Source organism: Terrapene carolina, unplaced genomic scaffold, assembly GCF_002925995.2.
Source record: "Terrapene carolina triunguis isolate 2854851 unplaced genomic scaffold, T_m_triunguis-2.0 Scaffold89, whole genome shotgun sequence".
Taxonomy (NCBI): domain Eukaryota; kingdom Metazoa; phylum Chordata; order Testudines; family Emydidae; genus Terrapene; species Terrapene triunguis.
The window spans coordinates 4,247,337-4,267,687 of NW_020664440.1; the positions used below are offsets into that span (position 1 = coordinate 4,247,337).

The following is a 20,351-nucleotide window of genomic DNA, read 5'->3' on the forward strand; positions in this document are numbered from 1 at the left end:
GTGATGTCAGTGAGAACAGTGAGTATTCAGCACTTCTGAAAAGCAGGCCCTAAGTGACTGTCTATTTGTTCTTGTTTGTACAGAGCTAGCTCAGTGGGGTTCTGGTCCATGACTAGGGCTTGTTGGCATTAGGTAATGCTAATAAATAATAATAATAATGAAGGAGAATTCATGATGGGCACCCCAAATAAGTAGAGACATCTGAAAATTTTGTTCTTTCCAAGTCTCAGTCGGCTTAACTGTGAAATGGGTATAATGTCATTTGTCTGCACACAGTGAATCATTGTACTTTTAATTCATCACGTGTAAAATACAGATGGAAGATGCTATGTAAGGACCTAATTCAAAGCCCACAGACATGAATGGGAGTCTTTCCACTGATTTCTGCAGGCTCTGGGGGAGGCCGGAAATGTATATAAGATTTGATTACACCACGGAATCGTGTTGTAGCGTAACCAAATAATGTTTGGTTTTTTTAATGTTAATTATTTTTAATTACTACATTATTCAGTACTTTTGCCACATACATCATAAAAGTTCAGTTTTGTGTTATTTCTCTTTGTAACAACCTCCTTTGTCTGTAGCTATTTTAGAAAGCACTGTTATAATTCATAGGCTCTTGAGGAGGCTAGGTTAGATTTCACTCTGAATTAATCTGTGTTCCTCTCTCCTCTGTGACTGGTGTCAGATTTGAATTAGATCGGCCGTGAAGGAATTTAAAACATCTCAGGCCAAATCCTAATAAAAGTTAACCCACGTCACAGACCCCAAGATACAACCTGGACCAGTAACCTGACAGTAATGGAATAGAAAGGCATTGTAGGGTGGGACTCAGAAATACCGGCAAGACAAGGGGAATAGCTTCAACAGGCCTAGTCTTGCTTTTAAGGAGGTCTCTCTCTCTCTCTCTCTCTCTCTCTCACACACACACACACACTGAAATTCACAAAACAAGCAGAGGAAAACAAGACAAAATGAAAGATTGATCTTTATACTGATCGTTCTTTTCCCAAAGTATGTGGTCTCATCTTCCCCCATCCACCTCAAAAAGTAGATCAAACAATATACATTTTAAAGACGACATTACTAGCAAAAAAGCTAATAAGTATTTTGGAAATTAATAGCTCCTTCAAGAGAAAAAAAAATCCTTGTAAAATGAAACTTGGGAAAAAAAATTCTTTAAAGTTGAGCCAACTCTATTCAATTAATTGAGGGAAATAATTACATTAGTACACAAATGCTTGTATGTTTTCCAGTCTTCGTTCTGGAGCTGTTTTTCAGTTTAATTCCTCAGTTTAGAAGTTTAACCTTCAAAGTATGAATAAATGATAACTTCAGATTCCTTTGGTGAATCTATTTTCTTCTGGTGACTAAGTATGCAGAACCTCTTTCAGAAAGAAAAGGTTGCACACACACTGCAGGGATTCAAGCTATTGTTTGACAAAGACATTCCATGTGCAAGAAATTGGGAGTAGCATCAGCTCTCTCTTTTGCCTTGAGCTGCTGTAGCAAAGTGGGGCTCAACCATTATTTTTTCCTCCCATGACAAACTCTGGATGGTATCTGAACATTTGAGCTTGAGTGTTTAGAAATATAAACTGCATCAGCTGGTCTAAAAAATAATCGCTCTCATGTTTCTACAGCCACATGCCAATGAGACCCTCTTATTTACTTATTTCTCATTAAAATGTCAGTCTGGGATCTGGTTACTCCAATTGCCAAAATAAAGCCCTTTTTACAGTTCAGGCTAGTCCTCTGCTTCGGTTTCATTGGGATCATTGTAGCAACAACCATCTGAAATACAATTCCACAACATAAATAACTTTTTAATATTTAAAAGCTTTATTGCTCTTAAAACATAACACAGGGATACTGATCTCCCTCTGTTTTCTATCCAGATAGCTGAATGGTCTTCATTACTGTACTATCAGAGCCTTCAATATCAAAGCCACGGCTCTCAAACTCTGGGGCTATAGGAGAACTTGTTTACCTGTGATAAAGTAACAATATTCTCGTGTCTGGCCAACACAACTAAAGGAGACGTGATCACATGGGCAGTGTGTTACATAGTTGGTATTTTCAACATCTCAGCTTCAACCCAGCCTGTCCCGAATGCCTTTCTTAGCATGTGATGTATGTTGCCAAAGTTCCAAGATCATTAATGCAGGAAGCTTAAGTACCTGGGTTTGGTTGATCTAGACACTGAACATGGGTTTTAAACAGCTCCCAGGCTTGTCTTTTGAAGGTGTTGTGCAGGTTTCCCTTGAGGACAAGGACTGAGAGATCAGATATGGAGCGATCGCTTTGTGAAAAGATCACATACGGATGATAGGGTGCTTTTGTCGGTTATCATTTTTCTGTGCAAGTTCATTCGAGAGCGTAGTGATTTTCTGGTTTCACCCACATAGTTGTTGTTGGGGCATTTAGTGCACTGGATGAGATACACCACAGGTTGTCATTGACATGTATAGGAACCGTGCATCTTGAAGGATCTGTTGTGGGGGGTACTGATCATCGTACCAGTGGAGATATTATGTCTGCAGGTTTTGCATCTGTTGTTTGGGCAGGGTCTGGTACCGCTTTGAGTTGGTGTGTCCCGATCTGTGGGGAGCTTGCTTCTGGTGATGAGCTTCACTCGTGTGCTTAAAGTCAAGCACATGCTCAAGTGCTTCCTTGGATCATGGCCAGCACACTCAGAACTTTGCAGGATCTAGCCCTATGCAAACTAAAAGCATTAGGTATATAACTGGGTGTGGATCTGCAGCATATTGTTCAATCAGGAGTTACTGAGAGGCACACATTTATATCCAGCCCATGGCTCTGTGCAAAATCCATGAATGTCAGCAGTCAGTCAGGCAGCAGGATGCATTGAAGTCCACCAGTGACAGTGGGATGATGAGTCACATCTTACCTGTGACTAATCAGGGACCAGGAGGGGACTCATGAGAGAGAGCTAGCATTGCTGCAGGATTTGCTTATGCAGCAGAGAGCTCCTGATTCTACAATCCTATCTGGGAACATATAGAGCTTTTATCCCTCCTCACTGACCCCTCACCGAAAGTGAATTTATCATGTCGGCATGCAGAGCTGTTTACATAATGAGGTGTGGGGCCGTTTCTGATGGTACATGTGTGTGTGTGTGAAATCCACTTGTGGCCTCATCTCATGACCCTCTGTGTGAGAGCTTGAAAATGAACGTTGGCTTAAGTGGGAAGAATGCAGCAAACAGTTTAAACACGTCTGCACTGGCTTGAACTAGCAAAGCTGCTTCTGGAACTCATCCGGCGGAGCACTTAAAACTCAGGGATCCAGGTTCTAGTCCCACTCTGACTTCTCCCTGAAGACTCACTTATTAAATGGCATTTTTACAAGATGGTTCATGGACTTTAATAGTGTGTGTTTAAAACTGACATACCTCTGAAGAAATGAACACTGTTCTCTTGCTGTAGTTGGAGTTTATATTTATATGGTTCAGACTGGGCTAAATTAAAAAAATATACCTCCAGAATTTTGCATGTGCCCTTATTTACTTGTCCATGGAACACAATTCTACAACTTCTATGCATGAAAATTACAGCAGCTGCAAAATTAGAGGAAGGGTTAAAATCCCTCTGAAAATTTGGCCCATCATGTTTCCCCATGAATAGTGTATGATACAATATATTTTGATAAACAGCCTTTGTATTAAGTCAACACATAAACAGCTAGTCAGATACCACAGACAGATGACTAGTACTTACTATTCGTAGCAGTCGTACCCCAGTAATGTCTAGGTTCCCCTCACTGAGATCTAGGCCCATGTGCTAAGCACTGTACATACACATAGTAAGAGAGAGACCCTGCCCTGAAGGGCTAACAAGCTCAACAGACAAGACAGAAAGGAGGTATTTATATCCTCCATCTTACAGATGGAGATCTAAGGAGCAGTGAGATTAAATAGCTGGTTTACGGTCACACAGGGAGTCTGTGGAAAAGTCAGGAGTTGAACCCAGATCTCAACTCCCAGATCCAATGGCTTAATCAGAAGACCATCCCTTCCCTCACCCGCTTTCTGTCCAGAGCAGGGGCTGGACACTATAATTAAATCCAAACTAGGAAGGCAAAACGTTTTGTGAGGCCAATTATTTTTTCTATTTTAATACACGAAGACTGGATTTTGGCGTGAGCCTCTGGAATCTCTCCACTTAATTTCCTCCCTAAACATTCCATACTGGGCTGAACCATTGTTCTGGCTCAGAGAGACAGAGTGTGTGTGTGGGGGGGGTAAGAGGACGTGCACAGGGGGGTGAACTAGATTTGGATAACAAGTGTGGAAATGGACCTAGCGATAAACACCCACAGAGAACAAATAAAAACTCATCTAAGATCGGGGTGCGACCACAAACAATTTGACTAGCTAATGGAGCCCAGCGGCGATCACGCAGGAAGAATAAATAAATCTCTCTGGCAGGAAAGAAATCATATTAAAAGAATCCTTGTATGTTTGTTAGTATTTAAAACCACATTAATCCATATTATAATTGAGGAACACCAAGGTGTGCATATAATCCCATGCCTCCGGCGCTGGAAATCATTCTGTCTTTGATTTTAAGCCTCACGGTACAAGACAGGTGTACTCGGGTAAGGTGTATCGTAGATGAAAATCCTAGGTGGGATGAGAACTTCATCACCCTATAAGTCTACGTGCACCCTCAAGGGCCCTTAGAAACTGGGGCTTTCAAATTCTGGAGGTCTAATGGCAAAGCACAGGTAGATCTGAATTATCTGGTGTACATCATGGGTCAGATTCTCAGCTACTTTAAAATCAGAGGACATTCCTCCCCCATCAAGACACCCAGGGCTGCAGAGAGGGTGGCATAGGACCAAATGGAGACATCTCAATATGCCAATTTACGCTAGCTGAGGATCTGGCTCTTTTTATGGGGATTGCTCAGAACTCTTACTGGCAAATCAGAATTCTGCCACGTTTCTTATTCAATCATTATCCGGCACTGTTGTTCCTGTTGTCTTTCTAGTCATATTTAAAGGGACAGAGACAGTTAAAAAAAATATTAAGAGTTAAAAAATCCCTTTGTTACCAATGACCCCATAAACTTTTCGCTGGTTTTACTTCTTCCATTTCTCTTGGCATGGATGGCAGAGGTAGATGAGTCAGTTTCAGTGATGTTCTACTCAATCAAACTCCTTTTCTCATGCTCTAGCAGAACTCTGCAAGGCTTGGTTTGCAAACATTCTTTAAGCAAGCTGACTTCACTGGCATTACAGAAAAAGAATGAAATCGTGGAAAAATATCGACTAGTGTTAGATTTTGTAAAAGCCTGGGAGGGAGACGAGGAGGGGACAAACCCTAACTGTAGCCTTACAATGACCCTTTAAGATCACTTGGAAAAATGATTAGCAGTTATTTTATGCTGGGATCTACCAACTCACTGCATCAAAAACCCTCCCAACAGCACTAATCCCAGGAGCCTGCAAGAATTGGGATAATCATTTACTGCAGGTACCGTAATTGGCATGTTTAGAGATCCACCAGAGCGCACCAACTGAGAATTCTTTCGTATTTACAGTAGAATATAACACTTGGAGCCACACTGTAACATGCAAAGGTAGCAGATGTTGCATGCTGAAATAAAGCTTCTGTAGAATGTTAGACCTAACACGGTGGGATGTGTCAATTTTAATTTCCCTGTCCTTGATATTTCCCCTGCTTCTTACCTCTGCTGCCCAGGACACATACACTTCCAGTTTCAAAACATGTAAACTACTTTGGATTCAGTTTAAAGAAAAGAAAAATAAATGGAGAACTATCAGCATCTGGTTTCTGATGTTAACGGTTTATACAAACAAGCTAATTAACTCCCTGATAGTACAAGTCAGGGAAGGGAAATTCCACAAGAATCAAACCATTTCCATCAGCTAAAGAGGACCAAATTGATCCCACTGAACAACGGGTTGGATTCTCCACTTTATCGTGATTACATTCAGTGAAGCAGAGAGAGAGGCAGGCACCATGAACAGGGTTACTGTTCCCTGATTCCCAGCATAGCCCCACAGCACGTTAGAGGATGAATCTATAGAGACAATAAAACATATTCCAAGTAAAACAAATCTATGACTCTAGAGCAGCGTGAGGCAACTGTAACCTGTGCCAGCTGGCAAAGGGCCCCAAGGGAACATCTGTCAGAACACGGCATGCCCTGGCCACTTCTATTGTCTGCCACCAACACATCCGCTGCATCGGGGCTGTAGCAAGGGTGACCTGGCAATACTGGCCTTTTCTCTGTTGGGAACTCCCCAACCCTGTGCAATCTTCAGCTGGGAGATGGGGTCTGTTCCTTTTGCACAACCTGAGCAATGCACAGGTAGCAAAGCAAGGCAGAGCATCTAAAATGCATCTAAAAATACATTTTCCTTCTCCCGTATGCAAAGCTGCAATAGTTGACAACTTTAATTTAGTGGTTAAGTCTACGAATTTGACTAAATCTATAGGAGACCCTTGGCTGTTCTTTGCCTTACAGTTTAACGGCTAGAATAGCTACTGTTGTAGCTTGAGGGTATTATAAACTAAGCCTCCTTCGTATATGTCTAGCCAAAGATACAAAACAGAAGCCACTGAATGTATTAACTATTGAATAGATTCTCTGTGACAGCTGCTCATTTCACACCATGTTGCAAAGCTCTCAAGGCCAAGATTGCAGTGTTCGTTGTGGAAGAAATTGGTCTCATGACCCTTAGCACTATTAATATTACCTTAGATCATATTTTTATAACTTTTAAGGGACTTGTCCTGAGCAACTGTGCTATCAACAAGAGGGGATTAAATTTTTTTGCTACATAAAGGGGGGTTTCAGTCTGGGAATGACAGGACACCCGGTTGGAGGTTATGGGGCAGTTGAAAGAGAGGACCATTAACTACTATCTTTTGTTCAGCTTACAGAACATGCCCATCACATCCCCTTATCTCATATTATTGAGGCACAGTACAGATGCCAACATTAAGGCTGCGTCAAGCGTTTGGCTTTGACGGGGCTTTTAAATATCTCTGTAGCTCAGTCTATACGACATTTCTGAAAAATTGGAACCAGCACTGACGCCGCTTTGAATTTCGAAAGCCACTGGAAGAGCAAACGAGTGCTCCTGTAACAAGCTATAAACCCGCAAAAATCCCTCCTAGTCAGAAATGAAGTAGGGATGTTAAACCTTGGTCTAAATTTCTCTAGCTAACAAACCACAACCCCTGGGAACTCCAACCTCCCCACTCCCTCCTGCAGTGTCCAACAATATAGAAACTACACACTTACAATTTTAAATGTATGCCCTTAATGGAACATACCTGCAGGGAGCCATGTGAAGATTTAGCTAGCAGGGCACCAGCTCCAGCCAAGACTTTGGCTCCTGACACTGTCTCCCAGGTTTCCTGAGTCAGCAGAGAGTGCTGGTCTGTGATTCCAATTTACTTGTCTCTATTGGTTTTTTAATACTGAGATGCAAAACACATATAAGAGTAATGAACTATGGAGGAACAACAAATACTGCACAAAACCGGTCTTGGACTGGTAGGCCTTCCCTAGAATGGTCCGTCCCTAGCCATCCCACATACCCCTCACAGGCATCTCTGTGTTTTCCTTCACCTAAGAGATAAATTCCTTTCCAAGAAAAAAGACATTTTCAGATAATCTTATAAATCAGATGCTCACAGAGGCCTTGATCCATTGAAATCAAATGGGCTTTGGATCAGGTCCATGATGCGATTTCTTTCATGCCAATGTTCCAGTCTTTTGAAATTGGGACTTAAGAGCTTTTCTGTCTTCTGAGATCAATCTTTTCCCACAGCTGAGGTCAAATGATAGCCATTTTGTACAAGACTTTGTAGTCCCATGCATTGAACACCATCGTTTAGCTAATATGGTTTTAACCCAGCTGATCAACACAATTCTTATATCATTATTTATAAAATCCTTGACTCCAAATGTCTATTACTGTTAAATAATGTGCGTCAAGTTACCAACCTGATTCTTACACGGTCAGCACGCATCATTTTCTAATTGACCATATTTGAACAAGTGGGCAAGAACCCAACCCACTCTTCGTCTGACTGCACCGACTCTCCTTAAGATATACTTAACAAACATCTAGGTACAGACTTTTTGGACCATCAGAATTCTGTAATGATATATCGAAGCTGTCAAAACCCGCTACTGTATTTGTGGACAAGGGATTTCTGGATTGGCCATACATGAGGATGTGACCTCATATTCATTCATAATTTCATCTACTGATGCCAAAGGAAAATGGAAACGCTTCTTTTCTTGTAGACCTTAGATCTACTGGGGGAACTAAACAGAAAAAGGAAACATTAAATCGCTGGCAATCTTGGACAGAAGCAGCAGTTTAAGACTAATTGGTCATGAATGATGGATGTTGGCCATCTCCTTCTCTGATAGCCTTCAAAGACTCTTAGTAAATGATTGTGTCTTACTGAGATGGAAGCTCTGTGCTCCAAACGTATCAAGAAAGCACTAGTCTTCCACGGGATTATTTCCTAATCTACTCAGACCTTTTTTTTTTTTAAAGAGATTTTAGTAGAGTTGAAAACTGAAGAAAAACTCCCTCCACCAGCACATCAGAGAAATGCTATAGAAACGTAACAAAAAACATGGAAACGTTCACGGTCTGCAAATCCATATTTCAGTAGATTTACTCCAGATGCACAGAAGCGAATCCAGACCAGATCAGAACGTGGCCCAATAGCTAGTTTAATGGCTGCCTTAGGCCTATGCAGTTGCATAAGACATAGTGCTTCCAAGGACTCCACATCATGTACACACACCTGATTTATCAGCCAGGAAGCCATGTGCCTGGCTGCAATTATGTATGACTCCAGTACCAGCGAGTTGCTGCAGAGACTGAATCCCCTCATTGAGCAACCCCAGTTCTGCCTCTTGGTAATTGTGCTTCACTCCACCTCCTGATCCATTTAGGGGGAAATCACCCAACGGTTTGGAACTTCACGAATGGACTGGGGCCAGAAGTAGGAGTCAGGGCCTAGTAGACAGGAGGCTGCAGGATGGGGGAAGGAACCGGTATCGTGTGTGTGGACTTAAATATGGCAGCACGCCAGGGTCCCACTTGTTGCTTTTCCTAGAGAGCCTGCAAAGTCTAGTATTGGCCTAGTTTTTCCACAGTATAGATGAGTCATAGAATATCAGGGTTGGAAGGGACCTCAGGAGATCATCTAGTCCAACCCCCTGCTCAGAGCAGGACCAATCCCCAGACAGATTTTTGCCCCAGATCCCTAAATGGCCCCCTCAAGGATTGAACTTGCAACCCTGGGTTTAGCAGGCCAATGCTCAAACCACTGAGCTATCCCTCCCCCCAGAGTCAGACCATGACGCTGTGCCCTTAGAGGCTCATCAAAAATAGGATGGGTCCCAAAATGGCTCCTGGCTAAGATCAGCAGAAAGTCTTAAAGCATCCATCTTAGCAACAGCGAGTTAGGTTCACAGCACTAGACTTTGTTCGTTCACAGTACGTATTCTGTCTATGTCATCTCCATGGTGATTACAGCCAGACCTAGAGTTGCACATTTGTTAGTCTGAAGATCAAATAAGGTGGACCGAGAACCATAACTAGAAAGTTAATATTCATGTCAAGGAGCAAAGTGACCTCAGAGAGAGGCACAAGCTGGAAGCTAATAGACTAAAATGGATTAACCTGGGCGGTAAGTCAGACTTTCAACATCCCCGGCAGCATTTTTAGATTACTTGCTTTAAAAGATCCTAAACCAATGCTCCATGCACATGCATTATTTCTCAGGATGTGTCTGCAGTCAAAGCATCTTGGAAATAAAACAAGCATCCACGCAAGGGGCTGACCTCAATGTTCTTTTGGAGTATGTGCCACCATTATATTGGAATTTGGGTTCTTTTGACTCTAAATGTGTGTCCTCCGAGTCTCTGGGAAGGCACAAAGGAAATCTCTCACTTGTGAAAGCTGAAAGAAAACAATGCTGCATCTGAACTAGCCCAGCTAGATGGCAATAGATGAAATGTAAGGTGCCAAGGAGTTTAAAGCAGGGATTGGGCATTGCTGTAATGCTCGCAGAGACAAGAAAGAAAAATGCAACTGGATTTTCTCCAGTCCGACAGATCATATTTACAGCCTGTGGGTGGTGCCAAAATATTTCAGGAAATGCCAAAGACTTTCGGAATAAAGCTAGGGAAAACAGAATATTTAAAGACAGCTAATATAAGACTAAGAATATACCCTATTTCAGCCTCCTTGCATGAGTTCAAACCGATCACCATAGCAATTATCAAGGCTAACCTCATTTCACAATCTCCTCTGGAAATTAAGCTTTAAGTCTAAAATGTAAAAGCTCAGCATAAAGGCTAAACAAATCAAGTAAACTGCAAGTAATCGAAATAAATGAACATTTTACACTGACAACATACTGGGATAAATCCATCCTATTAATTTCCTATCTAGAAATACGCAACCTCCATTTTAGTCATTTGAGTGACTTTATCCAGTGAGTTATAGATAGTATGCCTGAGAAACCAAACCCATACGGGGAAAGTATGAGCATTTGTCCAGATCTTTAGAAGTGCTGGGTACTCGCATGTTCCTTTGGTCTTAGTGCAGGAAGTCACACAATTACTTTGGTTCCTTATGTGTCATGATATACAGACTCAGTTTTTCTTAAAGAGGAGGCATTAGAGAAAACAGCTAGTGACCAAAAAAAAAGAAAAAAGAAAAAAAAAAGGGCAGGTTCCACACAGCACAAGTCCCAGCTTTGTCTCACTTGTTTACCTAGGCCACACTGTATCTGTTACACTACAGCACACAGAGACATCTAGTGGCTGATGAACATACTGCAAGCGAATATCTCCTCCTACTCAACACCCCTGAAAATCAGGCTGTTTCTACAGGAGAGTTTTAAAGTACATCTTAAACCAAAGGTTTTACCTGTTCTGGTTTCAGCCCTGGAGGCACCCATGCATACTCTTCCAAGGCACAGCCTGAGTCATCATCAGAAGTGGAATTCCTCTGAAAGTCAAACATGAGCTTGGTCACCGTCTTCTCCATCTCCAGAGGCATTACTGTTACAAAGTGCTCTTCTTGCGGGCACTTACAGTGAAGGCAAATCTTCCTGCAAATTGCGAAGAAACAGATCCAACTGTGAGTTTCATTTTGAAAAAGAAACAATCTGAGTGATCGCTGCCAATCAGCAGAGCTCAGATCCCAAACTATAAACACACACTCATTGGCAGCATGCCCCTGGCAATAACCCAATTCATCCAGAGCAGTTTTCTAATTCAGTATTTATGTCTTTCCGGGGGAAAAAAAGTCCAGACTTGCTAAAACAACCTCGGAGAGTCAAGGACTGTATCAGATTATTGAAGGTAGTCGGAGACAGAATTGTTTCCTCCTTTATGCTGAGAAATAAACTTCCACAGGGCTAATAAATAGGTGTGGAGCAGATTCTCAGCTAGTTTAAACTGGCAGCCCTGCAGTGACTTCAGACTGACACTAGCCGAGGACCTGGCCTGTACTATTAAATATGTAAAATGTCAGTTGAAATGGAAAGATGTGAATGAAAAGTTCCTTTGCCGTTCTAATCGCATAAATTTGCTTTAAAATGGCATAAAAAGGTATTATAATCTAAGCATGTTAAATTAAAGGACGCTATGAAACACAATCCCACGGCAATAGTCTCTCTTTCAGTTACTTAGATTGTAAGGTCTTTAGGGCAAGAATCATCTGCTATATGCGTTTGTACAGCACCTACCACAATGGGGCTCCAATCTCTGACTGAGACCTCCTGGTGCTACTGCAATACAAATAACTAGTAACGGAACAACCTACAAGTTGCCATTCAGAAATGCACTAGGTTAATTCATCGCACGCATCACCTTTTTTTTAGCTCATTAAGCCTGATCTTGCATTATTAAAGTCAAGGAGAGATTTTCCATTGTCTTGAACGGGAGCAGGAGGACGCACTGGGGAAAGGCCAAGAAGATGTATAGTACAACTCCATTTACCTGAACTGCTTCAAGGACGTTAAGTACATTCAGTGAATGGAGTGATGGGAGACGGTGTAACCAGGGAGGTTGCTGGGTATGATTCACACTGGGGGACAGAGAAGAGGGAGTGGAGTTCGGATAAATTGGGCTGTTATCGGCGGTATGGGAAGATAAAATGCTTCCCTGTAACATGGCCTATCAGTGTGTGCTTTACGTTTAACGTGTAAGACTCTGTGCTCACTTGCACTATTAACTTCAGCTATGATTTACGCTACTGCAGCAAGGGCAGATTCAAGCCTGCTACCTGTTACTCAGAAAACGATGAAGCAATACAGAAAACAAGGGCGGGAATGGGTTTACAGTTTGCCGGTTTCTTTTGCTATAATTTACAGCCAAGGAAAACCTGAAAGCAGGAACAGGTAGACCCTGTGGCCTTTTTCTCCCAAACTTCTTTATTTCATTTTAGCCATGGCTTCCAAGAGAGCTAATATTCTTAGCACTCTGATCCAGTTTTTGTCTAGATTTCCACAGAGCCCTTCCACAACACAAAACATGCACCCTCACAAAAGTCAAGAGGCTCCGTTAAGACAAGCCAGGGAGATCTGCCAGATTTTCCCATTTCCTATTTTTCATCAGATCTAAAATATACACCGACCCAATGCACAGAGCGCATCTGGCTTGCATCCAGTCCATCAAAGGGGCTCAGTACAGCCTGTGGCTGTTACCTTAAAAAAGAATCCAGGCACAATTTCATGTGAATACTTTAATTAATCAGCTACTGTGGAAAAGCAGAGCAGCTGGTTTCACAACTGTTTCCATCTCATTTTATGATATGATTAGAAGCAGCTCAATATGCGACAATATGGTAGGAATAAATAATGTTGTTAGCGGCTAATACTTAGCATTTCAGAATTTGACATGTATTCTAGAGCAGTGGTTCTCAAAGCTGGTCCGCTGCTTGTTCAGGGAAAGCCCCTGCTGGGCCGGGCCGGTTTGTTTACCTGCTGCGTCCACATATTCGGCCGATCACGGCTCCCACTGACTGCGGTTCGCCGCTCCAGGCCAATGGGGGCTGCGGGAAGGGCGGCCAGCACATCCCTCGGCCCGCGCCGCTTCCCGCAGCCCCCATTGGCCTGGAGTGACGAACTGCGGCCAGCGGGAACCGCGATCGGCTGAACCTGCGGATGCAGCAGGTAAACAAACTGGCTCGGCCCGCCAGGGGCTTTCCCTGAACAAGCGGCGGACTGGCTTTGAGAACCACTGTTCTAGAGGGTTTAGTTCTGTTGACGAAATGTCATTCTCAGTATAGCAATCACATTCTTCCAGCCAGCCAGCAACATGATATTTTCATTGTGGGGAACTAACAAAATAAACTCCAATATCAGGGGGCAAAATGAAGACAACGGTGAATGCAGAGAAGAGAACCAGAGCATACAGCAGATTTCTCATTGACTGAATTCATAGAATCATAGAATCTCAGGGTTGGAAGGGACCTCAGGAGGTCGTCTAGTCCAACCCCCTGCTCAAAGCAGGACCAATCCCCAACTAAATCACCCCAGCCAGGGCTTTGTCAAGCCTGACCTTAAAAACCTCTAAGGAAGGAGATTCCACCACCTCCCTAGGTAACCCATTCCAGTGCTTCACCACCCTCCTAGTGAAAAAGTGTTTCCTAATTATCCTAATTCCTGGCTGTCTCTCTCAACAGAAGAGCAGTTAAAAGGAAAGATATAATCAGCAGATATTAAAGTAGCAGGAACGTAAGAACAATGGAAATGGGTTTTACAATCTCTCCCCATACTGCTCATGTCACAAACATTGTCACTGTTCAGCCAATTGGTTATTACTAGTAGTAGGCTCCGATGCTACTTTTAATGTTCTATTTTCTTCCAGTTTACGTGTCATGGGCACCTCTCACCAGGGGCCTGATCCTACTCCCACTGAAATCAACAGCAATGATCCCATACACTTCAGTGGGAGTCGGAGCAGGCCCCAGTGTGAATGTTTAGACTGTTATACTTCTGGCTGTTAGTTTCATTGTGGGCTTCTAATCACATCCATTCTGGAGGAACTGGAGTAGCTCACATTGAAACCAGAACACTATCATAGACCGGACCGCCTTTTATACCAGGTACAGGATTGCGTAATTGTGACATTGTCCGGACAGCAAGATTTTTGAAAGTACAAACATTGTAACATTAAAAAAAAAAAAAAAAAAAAATCTATGCACCCCCGTCCAGCGATAGAGCCACAATATTTAATGGTACTTAACTGCCAAGAATGTGACTAAAGTTTTCAGTTATTATTAAATGAGGTAAACTAGGCATTTATGATGATTTTTTAAATGAAAAAGTGTCTAACAATAAAAAGCGGCAGCAAAAAAGATGAATGGTCAGTCAGAATCCTTACTTTACTCGACTTGGGTCTATATACAACTCACCTGGTGAGGAAAAAATCCAGGAAGCTTGTTCATACATAGCCTTGCTTCCTACACATTTCAGTTACTGATTATTCTGATATTTGTATTACTATAGCACTCAGAAGGCCACGTCCTGGATCCGCACCCTATTGTGCTAAGCGCTGTACAAATGCAGAACACAAGGATGGTCCCTGCTGCTACCATACAGGTACACTTTCACCAAGTAAGGGATCCCGGCTGCAGACCTTCACTCTTACGGAGAGGACTCAGTTTATCCTTGGTGCAGCTACACTAGATGAATGTGTCCCTTCCCTTAGGGACGCTGTTCATTTCACACTGTAGTCTGTGTATTAAAAATAATCTATGAAGGAAGGATGTTTTGTGTCCCAATGACTGTGGGTCCGCGCAATCTCCTAGCAGGAAAACGTCTGCCTGTATAAAGAATGGTTCTCATAATCAGAGGAGCTGGAGAGGCAAAGATGAAATAGCTTGTCTAGTTCATCTCCCCAGCCGTGTGGAATTGTTCTGGACACTGAGCTTTCCAAGTGCCCATTTCAGTGTTGAATGTCTCAGAGGATGGGACTTCTGTCACTTCTCTGGGAAGATTTTACAGATGTCAAGATCTTGCCATCAGGGAGTTGAATTTTCTACCTTTCCTCTCATTACACCATCCTAGCCAACCCCACTTTCCAATCTCTGACTCACTACCATCTTGTCAACCAGTATACAATGATCAGTCAGGCTGGGCTGCAGCCCTATCGTTTTGTATAGAATGCCCTTGGGTCTGGTATAGCTGAACCCGTTACAATTTACTGTGCTAATTGAAAGCTGAGAAAATAATATTTCTGAAAACCTTATTTTATGAATGTTGGGATCTGATGTTTCATGAAGGCTATACGCAATACCCTGTGGGTACTTTCCTTTACTAAAATATAGTTCCCATTTGTTCTCTATATGGCTAGACATATTTATCTTTGTTTTATGAGCTTCTAGCCCAATTCAATTAAAAATAATCTCCCTTAGTGCAAATCTGAAACGTGTAGATTTCAAACTTCACCTCTGTGAGATGAAACTGATGAGGCAAAGGCAGAACAATGATTGGTGCAATAAGCAGATACACCTATAATTATGCAGAGAGATGATGAAAATGAGAAGACAGTGCCAGTATTCTATTTGAAAGGCAAAGGGGACCCAATTCTGACGCTGGTTTCACACTGGTGTAATTCCAGTGACATCAATGGAATTAGTTCTCATTTGATCAGAATCAGGCCCCGTGAATGCTCACCTCTGTATACAGTATCACTAACACCATGTCCTGGCAAACCCAAGCAACTGGAACACTCATTGACCGTTGCAAAGATGGTGTTTAGCCAGTTGTACATATGAGGTAAGAATATGAGAGTCTGGACAAGCTCAAGGTTCATAGCTAGCATGCCAAATACATTACCTTATAAAGAGTAACACAAAGCAGGTATAGCCACATATTTCACTACGGGGTAAACCCATTAACTTCATTTTGTCCAGCCAGCAGCACTGACTTAACAATAGTGATGTTTTGATCGAGAAAGACTTATCTTTAAAGTTCTGGGCAGAGCGTAACTTTTCCACATATGCAGAGGAACCCAAGGCTGTCTGAGAAAACAGTGTGTGCATTTGCTAAGGAGAAGAAAATTAAGCCAATCACTCAGTATCTTTCTAGAAATCTCATCTTCATTCCAAAGCAAGCCTTTTTGGCGTCAGCCTTTTAATAGTAGGGATCTAATTCTGCCCTAGGATACACATATACAATCCCCACTGATGGCAGTGGGGGGTTGCCAAGTTGTATTAGGGAACTGCTTGCCCTCTGGTAATTAATATGATGTCAGAAACTCATAAGTAGCTATTTTAACATGCTTTTAAATTTCAGAGATGCCTTTGGGAGACAAGATCAACATGGCCAACCTCAAGCATTCAGAAATCACAAGTCAGGCCCCCGAAAATCACGAGACTGGCTTAGAAATCATAAGAGTTTTTTAAAAAAAAATAATTTTGGGTTCTTTTTATTTACTTTCTGTTGGGGTTTTTTTTTTTTTTTTGAGCCTTTCAGTTTCACCTTTTCATGTTTTTCTGCAAAACCAGGAGGACTAGAACTTTTTTTCTTCAAATGACAGCTGAGATCCTCATGGACACACCTGTCTCCAGGAAGTGGGGCTTTAAGAAAAACACCACATATCATAAGACTTCCAATAAAATCATGGGCGTTGGCAGTGCTGCAAATACACGAATGGGTGCGGGACCAACTGATGCAGGAGACTGGGGAAAATCACTGGGTGTGAAAAATATTAATAGCTTGTGAAAGGGGAAATAAAGAAAGGAGGAAGCAGGATGCCGGCTGCTCGGCTACTGAAGCTTGAGACACAGAACTACCTTGGTATTTCTATTCTATAAGGAGCTACACACTTGTTTGCCCTGCAGCAGGCCCAGGAAGGAGGGAGGTAAATAGGGAGAAAATAACATTTCCTGGTTTCATCTTTTGTTGGAAAGAAGCCCTCGTTGAATTGACTTCACATGGTACCAAGATGTAACCTCCCTAAACACATCGAAAAATTTGTTCTACCCGGGGTCAACAATTCATTTGACGAAGTTACAGGATGGATGCATTTTATTTTCAACATCTGTCTTTCTGTTGTTTTCCTGGTATAACTGCTGCTGCACTCTGCAGAGAAGGGACTAAACTCTGTTCTCAGTTACATCAACACACTCCCCGCTGGCCGCAGTGGAATAGCTGAATACAATCTGGCCATGGGCTTCAAATGAAAGGGGACCTACTTGCCTCTCAGCAAAATAATCAGCATTCATACAGTTACCGCACTGCAAGAATAGCTCAGACTGGCCTGTGGAGAACAAGGGCCCCGTGCAAGCTCTCTTGAGAAGCCACACTAACCCCACCACATTGTTGTACAGCTCGGCTGCCCCATGAAAATTACGGTAACAGTGAGCAGATGAGAACAAGAAGAGAAGAATTCGTAGCAACGATGGGCCCAAACGACAGAGTTTGAGATCTGGATCCAAGCTCAGGGTTGCAGCCAGGTTTACAGTTTCGGGCGCATCTGTTTCTCAATGGCTTCACTGATCTTTGCGGTAGGGGTTGTCTTTCGTTATATGTTTGTACAGCATTTGGCCTCCATGTCCACTGGCATCTTTGGGGGCAGTGTTCCAATAGAAGCAGCAGAAAGCTAATATAGGGGGAAGGTGTTTATCAGTACTAGGGAGTTATTAAGAGGATTGTAAACAGGCCTGGTGCTTCATACAACATAAGGTGAGACAGGATCTTTGCTTCCAAGAACCTGCAATGACTTTTAATTGGATGAACCTGCAACTCAAACGACAGAGGGGCAGAGAAGAGCTTCATGAAGGGGGTGAGCTTTAAGGTGGGATGTGGAGAAGAGAAAGAGAGGCTACTTTACAAAACCTCTCATAACTCGAGCACTAGAGTCCGCCAACGTGACTTCTCCCTGGATGGTGCAAATGTCTAGCTTCCCCAGAGAAACCTGGTGGTGAAAATGAATCACCTGGTTGTGCCAACTTCTGGACTGCGCAGCTTAGGGCAACGGGATTTTATACCCCTTCCCGGCCTGTCATTGCAGCAACCCTAGTAACTCCTGCTGGGCTGAAAACCTTTTATTCTGCCCTGTCCTGGTTTAAAACCTTAATTTTCTGGCCAAAGTTATTTTCAAGGCATCATCCACCAGTTTTGTCATGTCTGGTAGCCTACTGCATAGTCACTGAACCACTACGAGCTCCAATGGTAGCTTCTTTCATTTCTTCAGCGTTATTACAAAGATGGTGGGCAACTGAGTCTGGGAGTGAAAAAAGTCTAAAAGGGAAGTATTTCCAGATCTGGTATCTTTGATATTTCATTAACGGTGAGCTGCAAAGCAAAGACTGAGGTAAGCCCAGATTTATGGGCCAGATGATCCTACCGGCCAGGCTGATGCATTCTGGGATATGTCCAATAACCAAATTGCAGCTAGAGGGTTTCGGAGATGGGGAAACTAATTTTGACCATATTAGTTCAAATTGATTTCTGTATTGGATTCCTTCCTGTCTCCAAAACACAGCCTCTGATTACTAGAGGCATTCAGCATAGAAATCTGTCCTTAACTCAGGTTTCTCTTTGCAGGTCATCTTTAATGAAATATCACAGATCCCAGCGGTGGAACGTGCCATTCTCTTTAGGTCTTTTTCACTCCTGTACTCTGCTGTTTACCAGCAATGCTGTTTACCAGCATTAATTAGGGAACAGCTGTGACTGTGTAATGATTGCAAGCAGGCTCCCGCTAGCCACGTTTTCCCATCTCCTGCATGATCGTAATGACACGTTGCAACGATTCTGCAGCCATACATCAATAAAGCTACATGACACCCCTGTGAACAGATATGCGATTCTCCTACGTGTGCCATGATTAGCTGCTGGGGTCAATGGAGATCGACCCTTGTCATGTAACCCTTGCCAGCAATCCTGTGTGTCAGTATTATTACAGTACCCATTCTGCAGACTGGTAAACTGAGACATGAATGATAAAGCATGCGACTTGCTTAAGGCAAAATCAGTCCAAGCCAGGAATAAAAGCCAGGGTCCCTCTGTTCTAGCCATGATAGGGGAACACAAACCTCCTGACGTTTGATAGGTTTCTGCAAGTGGAATCCTGTTCTACTTCACAGAGCAGGGGAGAGGTGTGGGGGGCAGTAGGCTGACACCTAGTGGATACAGTAGGGCATAAGCATTCTATATTTTGATTCCAGCCGTCAGTAAATCCTACCGCACTGGATCACCGTATGCGTGGAATGTACGAGTCTGATCTTGTCTAAAATGGAAGCAGAAGCAACAATCAAGGCAAGATTGATTGTCAAGGCAGAGATGTTAACATCACTCAGGCTGGACAAGGGACAGATCAGGAACACTCAACATTCCTAGCATTGCTTCTCCTTCCTCCCTTGTCTCTTGTGGGACTGAATTCAGTAAATCGTATCAGACAGAAACTTCGTTACCGGGAGAACGTGCAGCAAATACGATTTCCTGACTCGTAGCACAAGCTACTGGCTTTGCTCATATTTGATGCACACTGTAAGGAGAAGAGACGGTCGTACCATCTGTGTAATAAAGGATCTGCATACATTTGTGTGCATATTAATATGGGAGGTTTTGTAATCCCTTTAAAACCAATTCTCTGGTTTCTGAACAAAAATTACGGCTGAGTTCCAATCAACTACATTTTGCAAAATTAGTGGGGTGCTTTTTAGCCTGCTTGATATGTGCATGAGTCCATGATCTTTTGCAGTACTGGACAATGTTCTGATTGTGAGGAAACTCTGAGTCATGTTACATTAGTCAGTGTATCATGAAAGATTACTGGAAAGCTGCCTGATCCAACACACATTTCTCAGGCATGGTTCCTTAGGGTCCAGTTCTGTTACCCCTCCTGCTGAACACGAATATGGAACTATTAGGAGAGCTAATCGGGAATTAGGAGGGATGGTGTCCTCAGCATGCGTCCATCTCTTCTGACCCTGCCAGGAGAAGGAATAATTTACGGAGGCTAAAAAATTACCATAATTAGCTGTTGTATAGCCTTGCAGCCAAAGCATTTTACAAAGCAGAGTAAGCATCACATTCTCCTTTTCCAGATGGGGAAACTGAGGCACGGCAAAGGAACGTGACTTCCCCAAGGTCACACAGCACACCAGTGACAGATCAAGAAAGAGCAACCCTGTTTCCTGACTCCCACTTCTATGGTTTACCTACTAGACCATGCTGCTCTAAAGTATGGATGATTGGGACACAGATGAGGACTAAGTGGCTAAGACAAGTCTGAAATGTTGGGTTGGGGTGGATAACACAGCTGGGAGAAACATCCATGTTTATGTCA

At 42.8% G+C, this 20,351-nt stretch overlaps 1 protein-coding gene across 1 annotated transcript in view; it reads right to left on the minus strand.

Moving 5' to 3' along the window:
- PRICKLE2 (prickle planar cell polarity protein 2) overlaps positions 1 to 20,351 on the minus strand; it is a 105,143-nt gene that overhangs the window by 43,353 nt on the left and 41,439 nt on the right. The window contains exon 2 of the mRNA XM_024192707.1: positions 10,969 to 11,152. Coding sequence (XP_024048475.1) covers positions 10,969 to 11,100 — 132 coding nt within the window. The 5' untranslated portion in view covers positions 11,101 to 11,152. The remainder of the gene's footprint in view (positions 1 to 10,968; positions 11,153 to 20,351) is intronic.